Raw genomic sequence first — 18,323 nt, forward strand, 5'->3', positions numbered from 1 at the left:
GTAATTGAATTTAAACTATATTTTAAGATTTCAACTGTATGTATTAGCGTAAAAAATAATTCTATAGGTTATCAAAACTTATTCACTACAATCAAAATTTATTTTTTTAAGTTTATGAATAAGCATCAACCAAGTAAAATTTTCATTAATACCTAAATATTTAATTGACGATCAGTAAGATTTCTGATATTGCTGTTTTTAAATCAACCATCAAATATCGTTTCAATCATCAATGCAGTTTAACAGAAATAAATAAATAAATAAATAACTATCAAGAAGTTGAAGGCAAACTTTTTTTAATAGCGCATGAGTGAAATCTGTAAAGTAACGAATCCAGAATTTTTGTAAGGAAAACAAAACCATTTTTGCTAGCAATATTAGGGAAAAAAATTCAGTTGTGATTGATTCAAAATGTTTTTGAACACTTCCTTATCACTGTACGTAACTCAGTACGCGTATTTATGCTTGTAATATATGAATATATTGATGAGAGGTGCTGTAATTAATCTTTCATATATAGTAGTTTTTAAAATACAACTTTTATATTTATTTTTCATTTTATGCACATTCATGACACAATTACTTTTTAAATAATTGCGTCACCATCTATGCATTACGATTTATAGATTATTAACTAGTAGCCTCAAGTAACCAACTGGTTCGCCAGGAAAGCTGTATTTGTTTTCAGATAAAACGTTTAAATATAATTTCATGCCCATGATTACGCCAGATTACTTGTTATTAAAGAAGTGTTCTTTAAATATTTTACTTCAGTTCTATTGACTGTGTACATGAACCTTTGTAATGGGAACTGTTCACATAACATCTTAGGACTATTAAAAAAGTAATACAATAATTACTTCTCTAACTAAATACAATAATTACTAAACTTAGTATTATTAATTTTTTTTATTTCACCTTCAATAAAAGGGAGATCAACTTAATTTGAATTGCAGAATTTAAGCAGAACCGTCATTCACATAAAATTACTGCGCAATAATTACTAGCAATATCATAAGAAAACGAGTATTACATAATATTTATGTATCCATAAAATATGAAATTTTTGTTGAGTTGTTAAGGAACTGAGGAAAAATCAAATCATTTATGTTATTTTTATCAAACATTACATGCAATTTAAAAATAAACAAAGAAAAAAATTGTACTTTATTCCAAGTTGAGAATATTAGAAAAATATTTCATCTGTCCAGAAATTACAAATTCAGTTTATGTAAGAGTGTTTCCTAATTCAAGACAAAGGAAATTTTAACATGATGGGGATAAAATCCATAATGTATATCCACTATAAATTTAGAAATAGAATATTCAGACATTAAATAAAACAAAAAATGAGTTAAAAATCATTTTATTCCTTAAAAACATAGAAAATACTGATTATAAAAGTAGGCTCATAATTTGAGTACAGTATAAAGAAAAATAAGCTCACAATTAAAGAACATAAGATAGAAAAATAAGCTCACAATTTGAGCACACGTGATATAAAAATAAGCTCACAAGTTTGAGCATACACAATACAAAAAATAAGATCACAGTTTGAGCGCATGACACAAAAATAAATTTACAATTTGATCTTCAATTGAATATATATACATTAAATAAAATAGAAAAACATGTGCAAAAAATATTTTATAAATAAAACAAAAAGAAGGACGACTAAGATATTCACAATATTTACACTCAATAAAAATGACAATTATAAAAATGCATGAAAAACTAGCTATACTGGCAATCGATATGTTAGGGGACACATTACCTGAAAATTGGTCAAAACATCAAATTTTATTTTATTAATTAATTTTATTCAACTTTTATTTCTACTCATTGTGTCAAAATTTCAAAGTCATGTATTTAATTAAAGTCATGTAATTATGTGGTATTTACAACTAGCCACCTATGGCAATCAGTTCGTTTGACAAAAATACTGACTGCATATATTTATATTAAATCCCTATTGTACAGATTAAACCTAATGATCACCTGAAGTAAAAAAATAAATAAAATAAAAAGATTAAAAAAAAAAAATTCCCTTAAGTTACAAAATTGAAGAAAAAAAAAATATTTTTTGATTAAAGTGATTTTTTAATGTTAAAAATATAATCAAAATATTTCCAATAATACTTTAAATAAAGTTTGAAAATTTAGGAATGTAATGTGTCCCCATAACCCACTACTGATCAGTAGTTTCGTCGCCAGTGTTTTCGATAATATTTCTGAGGATGTCTGAATTCTCCTCTGGCAGCATGTTGACTTCTCATTGTGTTAAGATAATAAACCAATGGATCAAAAGTTCTGGAAGCAGCTTTCTGAACTGCAACACAAACAGTAAAATGTATTAGACATATTTTAAAATTTACTCTAAACATATATCAATCAGAAGATTTATAAGATTAACTATAAAGATTTATAAGTTTAACTATATTAACTATAACAATAAAAAATGAAATAATGAAAATCACAGCATTACATACTAAACACACACAAACAAAAAAAAAATGAGATTCACTTGTTAAATAGGTGCACAAAAATTTTATGATTAAAAGTACAATTAAATTAAAATTATAAAAATATTTAATTTTAATATATGAAATCTTTTTGATATTATCACAGTGAAAACTAATATCGCTGCATAGCAGTAATAATAAGTATGATGATGGAAAAACTGACACTAAAAATGTTATTAAATTATCAAAAATGAAAAACATTATCATTCTTGTATATAAATATATTTAATTGATGATCAAAACAGATTACATAAAGAAATATACCTTCATCCTCTTCTTTAGATATTTCTGCATTTTTTATCTTTAAGCTTTCTAAAAACTCCAGATAGTCGGGATCTGAAATAAAAATGTAATAAAGAAAAAATCTACATTATAATTATTGCAAAAGTAATATTAATAATACTTGCAAAAATGAAGTGAAGAGAATATCTCAACATAATTACTAGTAACCATATAGTATTTGAGCAATCGGATCTGATTAGTCTCTAGAATTTTACAACTGCGCCTCACTGCAAATGGAATCAAATCTTTTATTTTAATTTTTACTCTCAGAAATGTAATTTGGACAGACAAATGCCCCTCTGATCAAGAGGAAAGTAACATTTGCTAAAACAATCATATTTTAAATGAAAAACATTATTTTCTTAAGAAACTCATGATCAGTAACAATTTCCAATAAATATGTGCTGTGACAATTTTTAATAACTTTTTGGTTGATCCTCTTTTACACAAAAGCATGCTAAAAGATACTTGATTAATTCTTTGGTGTTTGATAGCAATTCTACAAATGTAATCACAACTAAATGGTACCTCTCCTCTCCACCTATCAGTTGCAAGACAATGTTAAAAGAATGTTGAATTTCTTTTTATATCACCTTTGATGCCTGTGGATTTTTATTTATAGGATTGTTTGGATTCTTTTATGTATAAAATCTCATGTAGATGCTGCAGATGTTTATAAAAGTCTTCTAAGTGATGAAACAAATTACACTGATCTAAGTATGTTTAGAAGAAGGCTAATAAATGCATTACATTTCTGCCCTTTTAATAACTTTGTTATACGGATTAGTTCAAATGCCAATCTAGTATATGGAAAAATAGTCAATAATTAGCCGCTAATATCTCAGCCAATTTCACAGATAAAAATTTAAAATTATGTACTTATGAATGAGTGAAAGAAAAACATTTTATTTTCTGTCATCTTTTTTTCTAATGTAATGTAAAATTTATTTTTCGTAACTATTTGTCGTCAGCTTCTACAGAAATCAACATATTTTCCCATATTAATACCTTATTTGATAAAGTTTTGCTATTAGAAGTGTATGTCTAATTGAAAAAGTTATTTTATTTTAATTTTTGCAATATTTATTACTTGAAAACTTCTTATATAGATGGAAATATTAAATTATCAATAATTTATAAATAATAAATTATTAAAACATCTGATTTCAGAAGTTAGGGTGAAAAAAAGGGAAATTCTAAACCTTCCATTGGTTAATTTATGCATATAATCAAACAAATTACTGACTTTATATGCTATAAAAACTTGGGTTGCTGTAATTGGGTAATAACATACTTCATACAGCTGATAAAATCTCAATTCATATTTATAAAACATTTACCATAGTCAATTTTTCCACAAATGTAATCATTTGAGGAATGTTCTTTTGGAACTTGTGCAGAAGGAGCAAACTCTACAATAGCTTTATATTCTGCCCCTATAATTAGAAGTAATGCTTTAATAATAATTGTAACAAAAATTTAACATTAACAACAAATATGTCAAAAGAATATAATTACCTCTGCTGCTATGGAAGATATGACCATCATATTGTTTCATAAACAAAATTCCATCATCCCTGTTCATAAAATTAATGTATGCTGTGCCATACATGTTTTTGAATCTATTGTGAAAAAAGGAAATTAGAGCTAAATAATCATATATATATTTATAAATAGCCAAAGGTGTATGAAGCTTCACATATTAAGGCGATACTTTTATATGTAATTTAAAATCCCCAATTATAATTAGTCTTCAAATGAAAAATAATGCAATGATAAAAAGTTGCGTTATCACGTAATGAGAAATATCTTACTTGTAGGATGACTTAAGTTATGATTAGTTAAGAAATAAAAACAATTTCAATGTTATTTCTAACACTTTCTGATAGAAAATAAACTCTTAGCAATGTCTCAAATTTTGTAGTTTCCGCATTTTCATAAAAATTTTGTTTCAAAATTAATACAAATAAGTATTAATGACATTTAATTCATTCAAGTATTACCTGTAAGATCTCAATACTTATTTTGAAACTACAGATCAAAAAAGCTAAATTTATAAAACTGAGTTAATTTTAAAAGATTTAAGAATATTACTAAGAATAATATTAAGAATATTATAAAATTATTAAATATTAGGAATTTGCAATAATGTCTAGGTTTCAGGGAAAATATTAATTAAAAATAGGAAAATAATTTCCAGTAGTGTCCAAGAACAAGGCTATCAGTAAATAAAATAATAATTTTATACCTTTTCATTCATGTAATACTTAAAAAAACATTGTTTCCTTTCTCAAATACTTTTGATCTGGGAGTAATCTTAATATCTCTATCGCCATACACATAAACTATGTTCTTTCTTTTAAAATTAAACTTCATTCTTTTATGCATCAACACTGGTGCTGCTTATTCTTGCATTCCTAATTACACTCATGTCCATAAATTAAGGATATTTCAGAGCCACACGGAAATTGAACTCTAAGATACATTTATCACCCATAAAATAACCACACACATCTTCAAAAATCATAAGCAAATTGCAGGAAACCACCAGATGACACAGATAGTACATCGTAAATTATGAGAGTGTAAGAGAGTGATGTATAAGGAACACAAGCAAAGTAAAATTGTTCGCAAGTGCTTTATAAGCCTTTCGGTGCAATAACCACAGTTATGACACAAAGGACGCATTCGGATGATCTTTTTTATGTGGTAGAATTATCGGCTCTCTGGAATGTGGGCGAACCCAACTGGAAGCATCCGAGGAAGTTGAAATCCCCCAGAGTGAAACTCCAGGCTTTGGTAACGATTCCAAGATGATAATGTGAGTAGATGTTACAGCACAGAATGCCTCTCAGTTATAATGCCGAATGAGGACCGGTATATGACAGTTATTGCCAAAAGAAACAGACGGAGCACAGCAACAGACCTATCTCGTCAGTCACTGGTACAACAGCTTCAAGGCAGACTGTGTACAGATGATGGGCAGAATGATCTATATGCTCGTAAACCTGTCAGATGTGTCCCACTTACTGCAACTCACTGTCACCTGGAGTAGCGAGCGTGCATTGTGGACACCGCAACAGTGGGCTAGTGTGATATTTTCCAACGAGTTCAGGTTTAGCCTGCAGTCCGATTCTTGCCGGACTTCCATATAGAGAGCACCAGGTACCCGTTACTACCAATACAACATCATTGAACGACACTATTAGGGTGGTGCAGAATTGCTCGTTTGGGGAGGAATTATTCTGGGTTCCGGAACTAACCTGCATGTTCAAATTGGAACCATAACAGGCCAAATCTATTGAGACGCCATTCTCGAACAAAATGTATGTTTTTTCGCGGCACCATGGGCGCAGAATTCGTGTTTATGGATGATAACGGCCGTCCTCACTGTGCAAACATCATAAACAAATGCCAGTGTTCACGGCGGACTTGAATCCAGTAGGGCATGCGTGGGACATGCTAGGCCGACGAATTGCAGCCCATCAACCCCCTTCTACATGTCTACCGGAACTTCAGAATGCATTGCTTGATGAGTGGTATAATGTTCCCCAAAATCAGATCAATAATTTGATACTCAGCATGCCTAGGCATTGTACAGACTGTATTGAATCATCTGGGAGACCTATGTATTAACCATCATACCAACCATATAATATTGGTTTTTGTAAATACTTTTTTTTTGTAATTTGCTCTAGGGAACAAAAAATTGCAATTTTTATTAATGATATCAAACATATAGTATCTTTTTTGCTGTTTACCTTTTGTTTAATAAATAGGCTTTACAAATAAGTCATTTGTTTTGCTTCTGACTCTTTCTTTTTCTGAACTTGCATTATCCTTAATTTATGGACAAGAGTGCATAAGTAGGTTTTAAAGTCTAATTAGGCTATTTTTGTATTCTATGGTTTCATAAGTTTTATAAAAACATTAAAATTTTTATGTTATTGTACAGATATTCTTACAAGCTCAAGAGCTATTCCTTCAGCCAATTCAATCAAATAAATGGAGCAGGGCATAAATAAAGCAAGAGCAAGTACATGAACGGATCATGAAGTAGAAGAGATTCTAAATGAAACTGTTTTTTTGTAAAAAATAAGCATATAAAAAGATAGTTTATCATTAAATTAACACAATAAATAAAAATGAAATTGACTTACTCCTTGCTTGCCTCTACAAAGTATTTGTAGTTATGGGCAGGCAAAGGAGAGACAAACTGGAAAAACAGTTCTCCAGTCATCTCAGGTGGTAAATGGCGTATAACCACCTAAAAAAAAAAAAAAAAAAAAAAATTAATTTGCAAATAAAATATATAGAAATTGAGCATATAAAAATTTATATTCATGCTAGATAATTAACAAATACCTTTGATGAAGGAAGAATATTTTCGTCTTCCTCACTTTCAGATGTATCCTCAGTTATTTGAGGAACACATGCATTTTTTTTGATTTTCCGACTTATATGCCGGGGAATCTAAAAATAAATAAAAATAATTTAGTTTAAGAATGTAATAAAGATTAAATTTTTCACAAGAGTAGTCTTTAAGACAAGCTGCTTTCTCATCACATAAATACACAGTATTAATTTATTTATGCAACTTTTTTAAATCTTGCCACCTGAAAGCATTATCTACTACAAAATTCGAAGAAAATATTTGGGAAAATATTATAGGATTTGGTACATAGAAAGCATATATTTTAAAACATAAATAGTATACAAATATAATTAATGTTTGGCATCTACCAATAAGAAAATTTCAGAGTCGTAAACAAGGTAGGGCAATACAAGGACACCTAAGATGCAGATTATATTCCACAGATGCATTGGGTCGTCTATACACTGTACATCGAAATAACGCAGAATGCTTTTACCTAAGATTATTAGTAATCAATGTTCGTGGACTGACATCTTTCCAAGAATTAAAAACAGTCAATGACCATGTGTGTGCTACATTTCGTGAGGCTTGCCAGAAATGAAGTCTCTTAGAAAACGATGCTCATTGGGATATTTCACTCGCTGATGCTTCTAATACAGCTCAACCACAGCAGATACATACACTATTTCCCATCATACTAACTACATGTTTTCCGGCTAATCCAAAGGATCTTTGGGAAAAATATAAAGACTACATGAGTGAAGACATTTTACATCGCACGCATAGAATAAATGCCAATCCCAACATTCAATTTACATCAAATATATACAATGAAGCATTGATTTGAATTGAGGATGTATGTTTGACAATAGCCAACAAATCACTGACAGAATTGGGAATGATTGCTCCAAATAGATCTGGTAATGACATTTTTGATCGAGATATACAACGAGAAACGCACTTCGATGTTAATGAATTACAAACATTTGTTTGAATTAATCTGCCGAAATTGGTATTAGAACAACGAACAGCATGACACAATTATAAATGGAATATCTAACAAGAGTTGTGGTTTATATTTCTTAGATGCACCTGGAGGCACTGACAAAACTTTTCTTATTTCAATTATTCTGGCAACTATAAGATCACAAAATAATATTGCACTTGCTATTGCATCATCTGGTATTGCAGTAACTCTTTTGGACGGTGGTCGAACAGCACATTCAGCATTGAAATTGCCATTAAATATGCAGGTAATTGAAACTCCAACATGTAATATTAGCAAATATTCTGGGATGGGAAAAGTACTAAGACCATGTCAGCTTATAATATGAGATGAATGCACCATGGAAAACAAGAAATCATTGGAAACACTCAATCACACACTGAAAGATTTGAGAGGAAATGAGCAGCTCTTTGGTAGTGCACTCATTTTGATAGCTGGGGATTTTCGACAAACTCTATCAATTATACCACTTTCAACATCTGCAGATGAATTGAATGCATGTCTCAAATCATCAGTGTTATGGGGGTATGTGGAAAAAATATCTTTAAAGACCAATATGCGTGTTCAATTGCAACAAGATGAATCTTCTGAACGATTTGCAAAACAATTGTTAGATATTGGGAATGGTAAAATGGAAATGGATGAATCCTCACACTGTATTACACTACAGAAAACTTCTGTCACATTGTAAAATCCACTGATGAATTGATTGCCAAAGATTTTCCAAATTTATCACAGAATTTTAAAAATAATCAATGGGTTAGTGAGCGTGCTATATTGGCAGCTAAAAACATTGATATGAATTTACTAAACTTCACAATTCAAAATGAAATAACCGATGAAGAAACAACGTATAAATCCATAGATACTGTTGTCAATCAAGATGAATCAGTGAATTATCCAATAGAATTTTTAAATTCATTGGATCTACCAGGAATGCCATCGCATATTTTATCTTTTAAAATTGGTTCCCCAACATCCTTCTATGCAATATAAATCCACCGTGACTATGCAATGGGACAAGGCTATCAGTAAAAAAATTAATGAATAACATAACTGAGGCAACCATTTTAAATGGAAAACACCAAGGGGAACATGTACTACTACTACCACACATTCGCATGATACAAACGGATACTCCATTTGAATTCAAATGTCTACAGTTTCCTGTACGACTGCCTTTGCAATGAACATTAACAAAGCACAGGGACAATCATTGGAAGTATATGGATTAAATTTGATAAATCTATGCTTCTCACATGGACAGCAGTAGGTTGGGTGTTCACAAGATGGAAAACCATCAAATTTATTTGTTCTTGCACCAGATAGGAAAACAAAAAAATGTTGTATATTTACAAGCACTACTAAGATAAAGTTCACCATCAATCAAATATCATTCATTTCATGATGATATTTAATAATTACAAAATTATTGTTCAATTGAAATTCGTTTGCAATATTATTTAATATCACAAATGAATAAGCATGTTTATTTTACCATCAACTATTTATATCTGTGTTTTGTACATATGTTATATTCAAATGACATATATGTAGGGATAATTTTATTGTTAATTTTCATTTTGATGTATTGTATACATCTGATCATTAATAAATTATGTTTGAGGTATCAAAATTGCCTTTTTTTTTCCAAATACAGCAACATGTGAACAGGTACAGCTAGTATAAAATAAAATAATTGCAGCTTTTTAATTGCACCTGTCGTGCTATTTCTGTATTTGTTCTTAAACCAACACACAACACGCTAACATGAGTATATCTCATTCTCATAATTAACAAGTATTACAGATGTTTTGTTGCAAGCTTCTTGATATAATTTTCTCATGATATGGAAGTACCAATGAAAATAATAAAATGTTGCAATATCCTGAAATAGCTATGAATCCAACATTTCTCTATATTAAAAATAATTTGTTGCTCATAAACCATTAAAGCAATCACCTAAATTATTTTGAACTAGACTTCTATAAGAAAACATTTAATTTGAATTTGCTTTGTACTTCATACAAGATTCATAAAAAGTTATTTAATTTAACCATTCAAATTTTATCATTTACAGAAGAATTTACAACAGCATGTCAGAAAAACTATATTACTTAACAGAAATGTGGAATAAATGGATAATTTTTGATGTTCATATTTATATTTTTTAGAAATGTTTTAAAGTTCTATATTTTTATCCAAGAAATGTATTACTATTTTTGTCCATTATTGAAGAAATATCTTCAACTAGTCAAGTTACAAAGTAATCAGGCTCTTAATATTTGTAATAAATTTACTCGAATATTTAATTTTGTCTATTTTACTCCTCGTTTTCATCTACTTGAGGTACATTAATGTGTATAATAAATATAAATAACTTTCCAAATAAAAACAGTTTTTTTTTAATTCTAATTTCTATTTTTATGATTTTGAACTAAATTATTTTCTGTAGTTCATTAAGGAAGTTTAAAAAAATCATCACATTTAAAAAAAGAACAAAAACACCCATGCTCAAAAATCAGAAAATTTCTTTTTATCAATGCAATATTAAAAAAAAAATTACTATAAACAGAAAAAATGAATCTAAATCTGAGGGCAGAAGCAATATAACAATCCATTTTTATATATTTCTTGAAATTTAGATTGTTTTGATTATTTTTAAATTGCATCAGCTCATTTTGTGTGAAGAAAAAAATTGTTGGAAGACATTAAAATAGAAAAAAAAAATGGTTTAGTATCATAAAAATACATGAACTAAGAAAAGCATTGATTTACGAAATGTTTAGCTACATAAGAATAGCAGTTTGTCACGCTTTTTTCGATTAAACTAGCTATTTGAAAGAAACCCTACTTGAAGCAAAATATAATTTCATTCAAAATCAACATTAAGTCATTATGCTTATGTGGATAAGAAAATCCCTGTTCAGAAGAATGGCTTTTCAACGAAGGTCTCGCATCTTAAGGAATCCATGGGGTAACGGATTCTACATCTAGAAATAACTATAAAGCCAGCCGCCTTTTCAGAATTCATTGTATTGACTACCTTTTAATCTATCAAAATTTGAAACCTACAAGGGTGAAGAACAATGTTGAAATACGCATAATTATTCGTGCAAACCAAAATTAAGTTGTTACTAACCACATGTAATATTCTTTTATATAATACTTTCAAAAGTTATCACTAATAAAAAACCTCAGAATTTTTCTAAATTTGAAACCTAAGAAAAGTGTTTCTGTAGTCCATATTTCCAAACTCCTGCTAATCATATTTATATTAATTTTTTAGAACATATATGCAAAACATTTTTTTTCATTATTACAAAAAAAAGTTGATAATACTAAATTAATAATAACTACCTTTTGGAAATTAAGAATTTCTTCCTCATCCTCAGTCTCTGAATACTCATCTTCAAAGAGGTAACTATAAAAACTTTCTTCCATCTTTTCAAAAAAGCTAAAAAAAAAAACTAAAAAAAACAAAAACAAAATATATATATATATAATTTATTCTAATCCAACTATATTTAATATTTGCAATATGAAAAGCGTCCAATTTACAGATCTCATACATAGCTAATACCTCATTTTATATAAATGTCAGAAAATAAATTTTGAAAAATTTCATTGAGGAAAGAGAATTTTTTCTCTTTCATATACTTATTCTAATACGAATTCTTTCTAATAATTCTATACAAATAAGTGAAGAAATTAATTTTGTACTATTGCTTACAATAGCACATAGAATGAAATTATTTTTGAAAATAACTAATGCTAACACTAGTTCATTCAAAAATGTATGAAGTGAAAGTCCTCATAAAAAATGATCCGTAGATTAAAGTAAATGCTATTAAAATGCATCCTAATACTTTAATTAGTATAATCAGTACTGCCATGAACAAATTTCATTTGAAATGAAAATATGCGCAATATTTTCAACTTTGCAAATATTTTTCCGGAATCAGTAATTTTAAAATCCTAAATGCAAAAGAATTGTAAATTACAACTACCAGTGAAAGTAGCGTAAAATAAAAAATAGCAAAAATATTTAAAATCAATTCAAATTATAATTACCTACGCACAAATATCTACACCAAAGATTCAAACAAACCCGCCACGTGAAGCTCCAACAACAAATGCACGTTGGTTTGTTTTTAGAGATGAGTTGTTGTTGAACTACTAGAGTTGAGTTGTTGCTCAACTACTCCTATCAGTATTACATTTGCTTGGAAATGATAAATGATAATGTATAGAGATGCATAATCCACGATTTTTTGAATAACAAATAATATTGCTATTGTTATTTTTAAATATGCGTTCCAAATATCTGTTATTTCAATCATATTTTTAATTAAAAATTATTACTGAATATTAAATATAAAATTTATTAATTGTAATTAATACTTAATTTACTAATTTAATTAACGTGAGATTGAATTAATTTATCTGTTCCAGCATACTTCTTAATTTTTTTTCTCAAAACTATTTATTTAATTTATTTATTAGAGTGAACCATTTTCTGGAAAAGATGAGTTAAAAATATATGCCATTTCTTTAAAATGTTTACTTTAGTCCTATATTCTATTAATAGATGGCGCCAGCAGTAAACAGAGTACATGTAATCAAAGTCAATCATGTCACGAGCAATTAAAAATGATGTGTATGGAATAGCGCATCATCAAATACGAATATCGGTCACTCCCGTAAAGTGGAGCGGTGACTTCGCACTTTCCCGTGAAGCCTCGCACTTTCCGGTGAATCACCGCTCCGATAAATTTCAGTGATATGCAATTCAATGATACGATACGATAATTCCAATAACGGGTCCGTTCTCTTTTCAATCCAATCACAGATTTCTTTCGAGAGCTTCCATTGGACAGATCGGCGCAGTATGGCCAGATATGGCTCTTGCGCCATAAAACTCCAACTAACCAACCAACCATTGGACAGATCGTACCGATTCTTACTTTCCAGTAAATTCACCGCTCCTGCAAATTTCAGTGATATCGTATCGATTGTTACTTTCTATCCTGATCCAAAACCTGTAATCGAAATATCATCAGTAAGATCGTATCAAGGATTTGAATCACACCCCTCTTTGAAAAGTATTGATCACTTGTATTTGTGACTTTTTGATATTGGTTACGTAATAACCGCTCTGAAAATATTCGTCATCCCTAATAATGTAAGAATTAAATTTCTCTCTCTCTCTCTCTCTCTCTCTGTGTGTGTGTGTGTGTGTGTCGTCGTGTTCTACTAAAAAAAAGGAGTGGTTATAGAGCGAGACTGTTTGGCCTATAACTACAAAATATGGCATGTTAGATCATCCCAATGGGTACCTCGAAGTTATTTTTTTTTTGTAGTTTTCATAATTAAATAAAAATTAAGATGAATTTTGGCATTTTCCAACGTGAAAACATAATTAATTACTAGTACTAACTTGAGAATTAAAAAAAGTTAAATAATTTAATAAGGCTCTAAAATTATTTCTAACCTTATGTGCAATGTTTTCTGGTTTTACGCCAATCTTAAGATACGAATCTATCATCTTACGGTCTGTAAACTGCGTGTCTTATCTATTACATACAAGAGACACTGACAGGCTGCTTTGAATTATGGTCATCGTGTGCTTGCTCTTAGGAACAGAAGTGGCGATTCTATGGTTATATCGTTCACTTCTGTTTCTAATTTTGGATTTTCCTTTCATCTGAATACTTTTTTTTTTCAATTCTGTGCTAAAATTATGATTTGAAGTGAAATATTGAGGAATTTCCTTCATAATTAATAATCGCCATTAAAATTAATTAGGGAAGTTGGATTTAAAAATATTAACTTTTGAATATATGGAACATTAATTGTCTTTTCTGGAATTATTTGATGTTTTTCTTAACTTATGAAGGCTAAAAAAAATAACAAAACATTGACTTTGAATATTAAAAAAAAAAGTTTTTAAATTAAAATAAAGTTTTTGGTAATTTTAATAGTTTGTTTAAACATATTAATTTTGACATATTAAACGTGAATGAAAAATTATTAGAAACTAAAAATTTTTAATAAGTACTTTTTTATTTTTTCATTTTACATCATTTAATTTCTTTTATTTGCTTTTTTCATTTTCTAATCTTAATTTATTCTACTTTAAATAAATATATAGTCAACTATTCAATTAAAAATCAGGTGTTTTCTAAAATTAGTACAAAGAATCAAAACCAAGATATCCAGGTCTCCTTTCTGTTTCGTTCCACAGCTTCCATTGGAGAGATCGAATCGTTTGTTACTTTCCAGTGAAGTCATCGCTCCGATAAATTTCAGTGATATATAATTAAAAATACGATAATTCCAAGAATAACCGGTCCTTTCAATTTTCAACCCATATCATAGGATTGCAAAACACTGAAATTTATAGTAGCGGTGACTTCCCTGGAAAGTGTGAAGTCACGTCTTCCTTACTGGTAGCGACTTGGACTTTCTGATATTCAGAATTGCCAATGCACTAATCTAAAACGATCACTTTTAACTGCTTGTGACACGACTTTCTGATTGCATATATTTTGTTCACTGCTGGCGTTATCTATTCCTAGAATATAGAACTAAATTAAACATTTTAAAGAAATGAGATATATATTTTTAATTCAACTTTTTCAGAAAATGGTTTACTCCAATAAATAAATTAAATAAATAGTTTTGAAAAAAAATCAAATTTAAGAAGTAAGCTGAAATAGATAAATTCATTCAACCACACGTTTTTTAAATTAGTAAATTAAGTATTAATTACAATTAATAAATTTTATATTTAATACTAATTAATAATGTGATTGAAATAACAGATATTTGGAACAGATATTTAAAAATAACAATAGCAAAATTATTTGTTATTCAAAAAAATTGTGGATTATGCATCTCTAAAATTATGCTGCCACCGAGGCTGGTGAAAGCTGAAGGGGAAGGACTTTGCTTAGTATCCCAGTAGTTTACAATATAAAATAAAATAAAATAATACCGCAAAATTTAGATCGATGATATAATAAATTTAGATAGAGAGGTAGATCGATGACCGGATATTTGCGTTTTTAACAGTGCGATGATATTATGGATGGATGTTCATTGGAAATGTCCATGTACTTATTAAACGAAAATTTAGTAAAACACGTAATTTTAATAAGTGATTAATGTGACATTAAAGTCCAACTACTCGGGAGAATGACTTCAATCAGTAAATACTGTGACATTAATGTCAGACGATCTGGTGGAATTAAGGATTTTAAGTCATATCTAAACGAATCATTTGAAATCAGATATAACCAATATTTCCAGAGAACTTGCAGGTCACCAAAGATGACTGATTTTCAACAAAAAAACCTGCAAATAGTATAAAAAAGTTTTAAAAAATACTTTTTTTTGTGCGCGAATAGATGCATTTAAAATTTGCCAAATATACTAAAATTGTACAGCACTTACAACCACGAAACTGTTCCAATACAAAGAAAAAAAGTTAAACAGACATACGAGCTTACAAGTTGATTTGTTATTCGTCATGTCAAGACAGCGAGTAGAATTTCGTTTGTTTCATATATGACCAGTCAAATTCGGCGAAATCAAACTCTGTAAGCGATTTTCCGCATATGAAGCAGAACGGAAATCATTTTAGAGGAGCAAATTCAAAAATTTTATAGAAGCATCTTCAGAAAACTTCCACTGCAATTTTTGATGTCCTACATAAGTAATAATAGTTCAAAATAATAGTTCAATTTTCAGTCATTATAAGCAATATCAATGGCTGATACTGAAACTTACAAAAATGATTAAATTATGTGTTATAGAAAAATGTACAATTAATTTAAAAGTGTTAATTATAAGATATTTATTCCAATCGGGATATTTTATTACTCAAATAAATTCAAATACGTTTTTTTTTATATCTATTGAAATTTTACTTTAACTATTTCATACGTAATGGCAATGCACTCTAGCAAAAAATTGTAAGGATATGCATTTTGTAAAAGAAAATTGTGGGATTATTTTTTTTTATTCATTGAAATGACATGTGGAATTTTTTTCTACTATATAATATATCCATAAAATTGTCTGTATATTTAATGAGGATTTATTCTATTGCCTATTTCTGAGTTAATAAAGCCTATCCTGTTTATTTAAATTTACTGCAGTGTCCATTTTTATTGTTTATTTTGCTATGCTATTTTTTTTTTTTTTTTTGCATTGAATACAAATTTCTTATTTAAACTTAAAATGAGTATGCAGGATATTCTGGTGAACCGACCGATGAGTATGCAGGATGAACCGACACACTCTCAAGGCTATTAATATACTTAAAAAAAAGAACATCAATTGGATTAGAACATGGTGTTGGAAACCCTGGCAAGGAAGTGAAAATCATTAAAAATGCATTAGTTCAAAAGTCATTGTCCACTCTCATAATGCACACATGTGGGCGATGGATATTTCTATGGCAGCAAGTCATAGAAATTTTGAATAGAATTTCACTGTCGACTTGTATTTAGGAATCCTTGGGGCAATACTTTCTGGCCTAGATAGCAAAGTATTTTGCTTTTCTGCAATGCGCCAACTTGGAAAAGTTGCGAAATGTTCCGGCCGTAGTGCTGGGGGGGGGGTTGTTTTTGCCATACTAATGCCCTTGCACATTTTATCCACAAAATGTGTAATCATCTCGATGCTATGGATGGACTGGACACACCAAATCCATTACCTGCTTTCCACTTCAATTAACAATCCTTGTAGCTTTTTTATGGGGTCACCTTAAATCACTGGTGTATGAGACATCTTTAGACATAATACAGGATGATCTCATAAAGCGGCCAGTTGCCACTGTGGCAGACATTAAAAATTTATCTCATATCTTCGAGGGCATCTGCAAGTTATTTTTAAGTTACTTAAAATTGTGCAATGACTTCAACGACCACCATTCCCAACATCTCTTGAAATAGAAAAATAAATCTTTTTGTAGTTATTATATTTTTTACCTCCCATGTGGGACATCAAAATCAATGCATAGTTTTCGCGATTTTTATCCTCTACACTTGATTTGTGATATACTTGAATTTAAATCACAGAAATATTTAAAAAATTTCGGTGTCAATATGTGTGTCATAATCATTTCTGATCATCTCTTGAGACCGTATTTGCTAACCTAAATGGCAATGTACTTGGTTTTTCTGTAAATCGTAATCTCGGAAATGTTACCAAGTGTACCTGCCGCATTGCTTTGTGACATTTGTCTCAGATATGCTAATACCCCTGCACATTTTCCCCGCGAATTGTGTAATCATCTCGACGTTACTCAGTCATATGGAACAGATATTGCTTGGTCTCTACTTCAACTAACAATCCCTGTAACTTTTGTATGGGTTCCCCATAAATCCCTGGTGTATATAATTTCTATGGACATAACGGAAGATGTCATTGAGCGGACAGTTACCACTGTGGCAGAAATTAAAAATTTATCTTTTATCTTCGGACGTATCCACAAATCTTTCTTACATTCTTGTTGATTGTGCAAGCCACCATTCCCAACGAATATTGAAACAATTAGTCAAATGAATCATTTTGCAATCATATTTTTTTGGATTTCCAGCGTAACATCGAAATCTCTGTATAGTTTTCGCGATTTTAATCTTCTACATGTAGTTTCTGATACCACATATTAATGAAATTATTTTTGTATAGATATCCACTAATAATATACTGAATTTGTCGGTCCATTCACTGAACATTATATGTTTCTTATTTCTTGAAAGTCATTTGATTATCTCTTTAATATAAATAAAAATATTGTTTGTAAGATTAACAAGTGTTTCCCCAAAAGTTACTTACATTCTCTCGAATAAAGATAATATTCCAGAGAAAGCCTTACATGATATTAATGTACAATAGTGACGAAATATTAACCTCTAGTATAAATTTTCAGCAATTTTACTGAATCTATCGTGTCACCCTTGGCGATAAATCCCTGGCATACGGTATCCGAAAACCGAATTTGTGATTTAGAAACGTTTTTCCAAACCAATTGAGACAAAATTTTGGCACACTTGTAGTCACAAAATCTCATCAAATTTAACATATTTAAGTCATTGCGTTTTTTGATTTATCGCATTTACAGGTT

The 18,323-nt window shown here is 29.3% G+C and overlaps 1 protein-coding gene across 2 annotated transcripts; it reads right to left on the reverse strand.

Annotated features, from left to right (window-relative positions):
- Positions 1 to 1,409: 1,409 nt before the first annotated feature.
- Positions 1,410 to 12,327, reverse strand: LOC129968984 (regulator of nonsense transcripts 3B-like). Of its 2 annotated transcripts, none has more exons than XM_056083375.1 (8): positions 12,260 to 12,327; positions 11,546 to 11,642; positions 7,170 to 7,277; positions 6,965 to 7,071; positions 4,323 to 4,426; positions 4,145 to 4,240; positions 2,787 to 2,858; positions 1,410 to 2,329 (listed from the first exon to the last, which is right to left on the reverse strand). In XM_056083375.1, exons 2-8 carry the CDS (start codon positions 11,627 to 11,629, stop codon positions 2,196 to 2,198), a joined length of 705 nt encoding a protein of 234 aa, XP_055939350.1. In that variant the 5' UTR covers positions 11,630 to 11,642; positions 12,260 to 12,327; the 3' UTR covers positions 1,410 to 2,195. The 2 variants fall into 2 exon arrangements, with proteins under 2 accessions (XP_055939350.1, XP_055939351.1); XM_056083376.1 differs by having other exon boundaries at positions 11,546 to 11,655; positions 12,260 to 12,308.
- Between the last annotated feature and the right edge of the window lie 5,996 nt (positions 12,328 to 18,323).

This window comes from Argiope bruennichi, chromosome 5 (genome assembly GCF_947563725.1).
Source record: "Argiope bruennichi chromosome 5, qqArgBrue1.1, whole genome shotgun sequence".
In the NCBI taxonomy this organism is placed as follows: Eukaryota; Metazoa; Arthropoda; class Arachnida; order Araneae; family Araneidae; genus Argiope; species Argiope bruennichi.

Excerpts from the sequence above, each read along its gene's own strand:
- LOC129968984 (XM_056083375.1), bottom strand. The coding sequence starts at position 11,629 with ATGGAAGAAAGTTTTTATAGTTACCTCTTTGAAGATGAGTATTCAGAG. Across the intron at positions 4,241-4,322 it reads TATCTTCCATAGCAGCAGAG|GGGCAGAATATAAAGCTATT; the intron begins GTAATTATATTC and ends TTCTAATTATAG. Across the intron at positions 2,859-4,144 it reads TTGTGGAAAAATTGACTATG|ATCCCGACTATCTGGAGTTT; the intron begins GTAAATGTTTTA and ends TTTTTATTTCAG.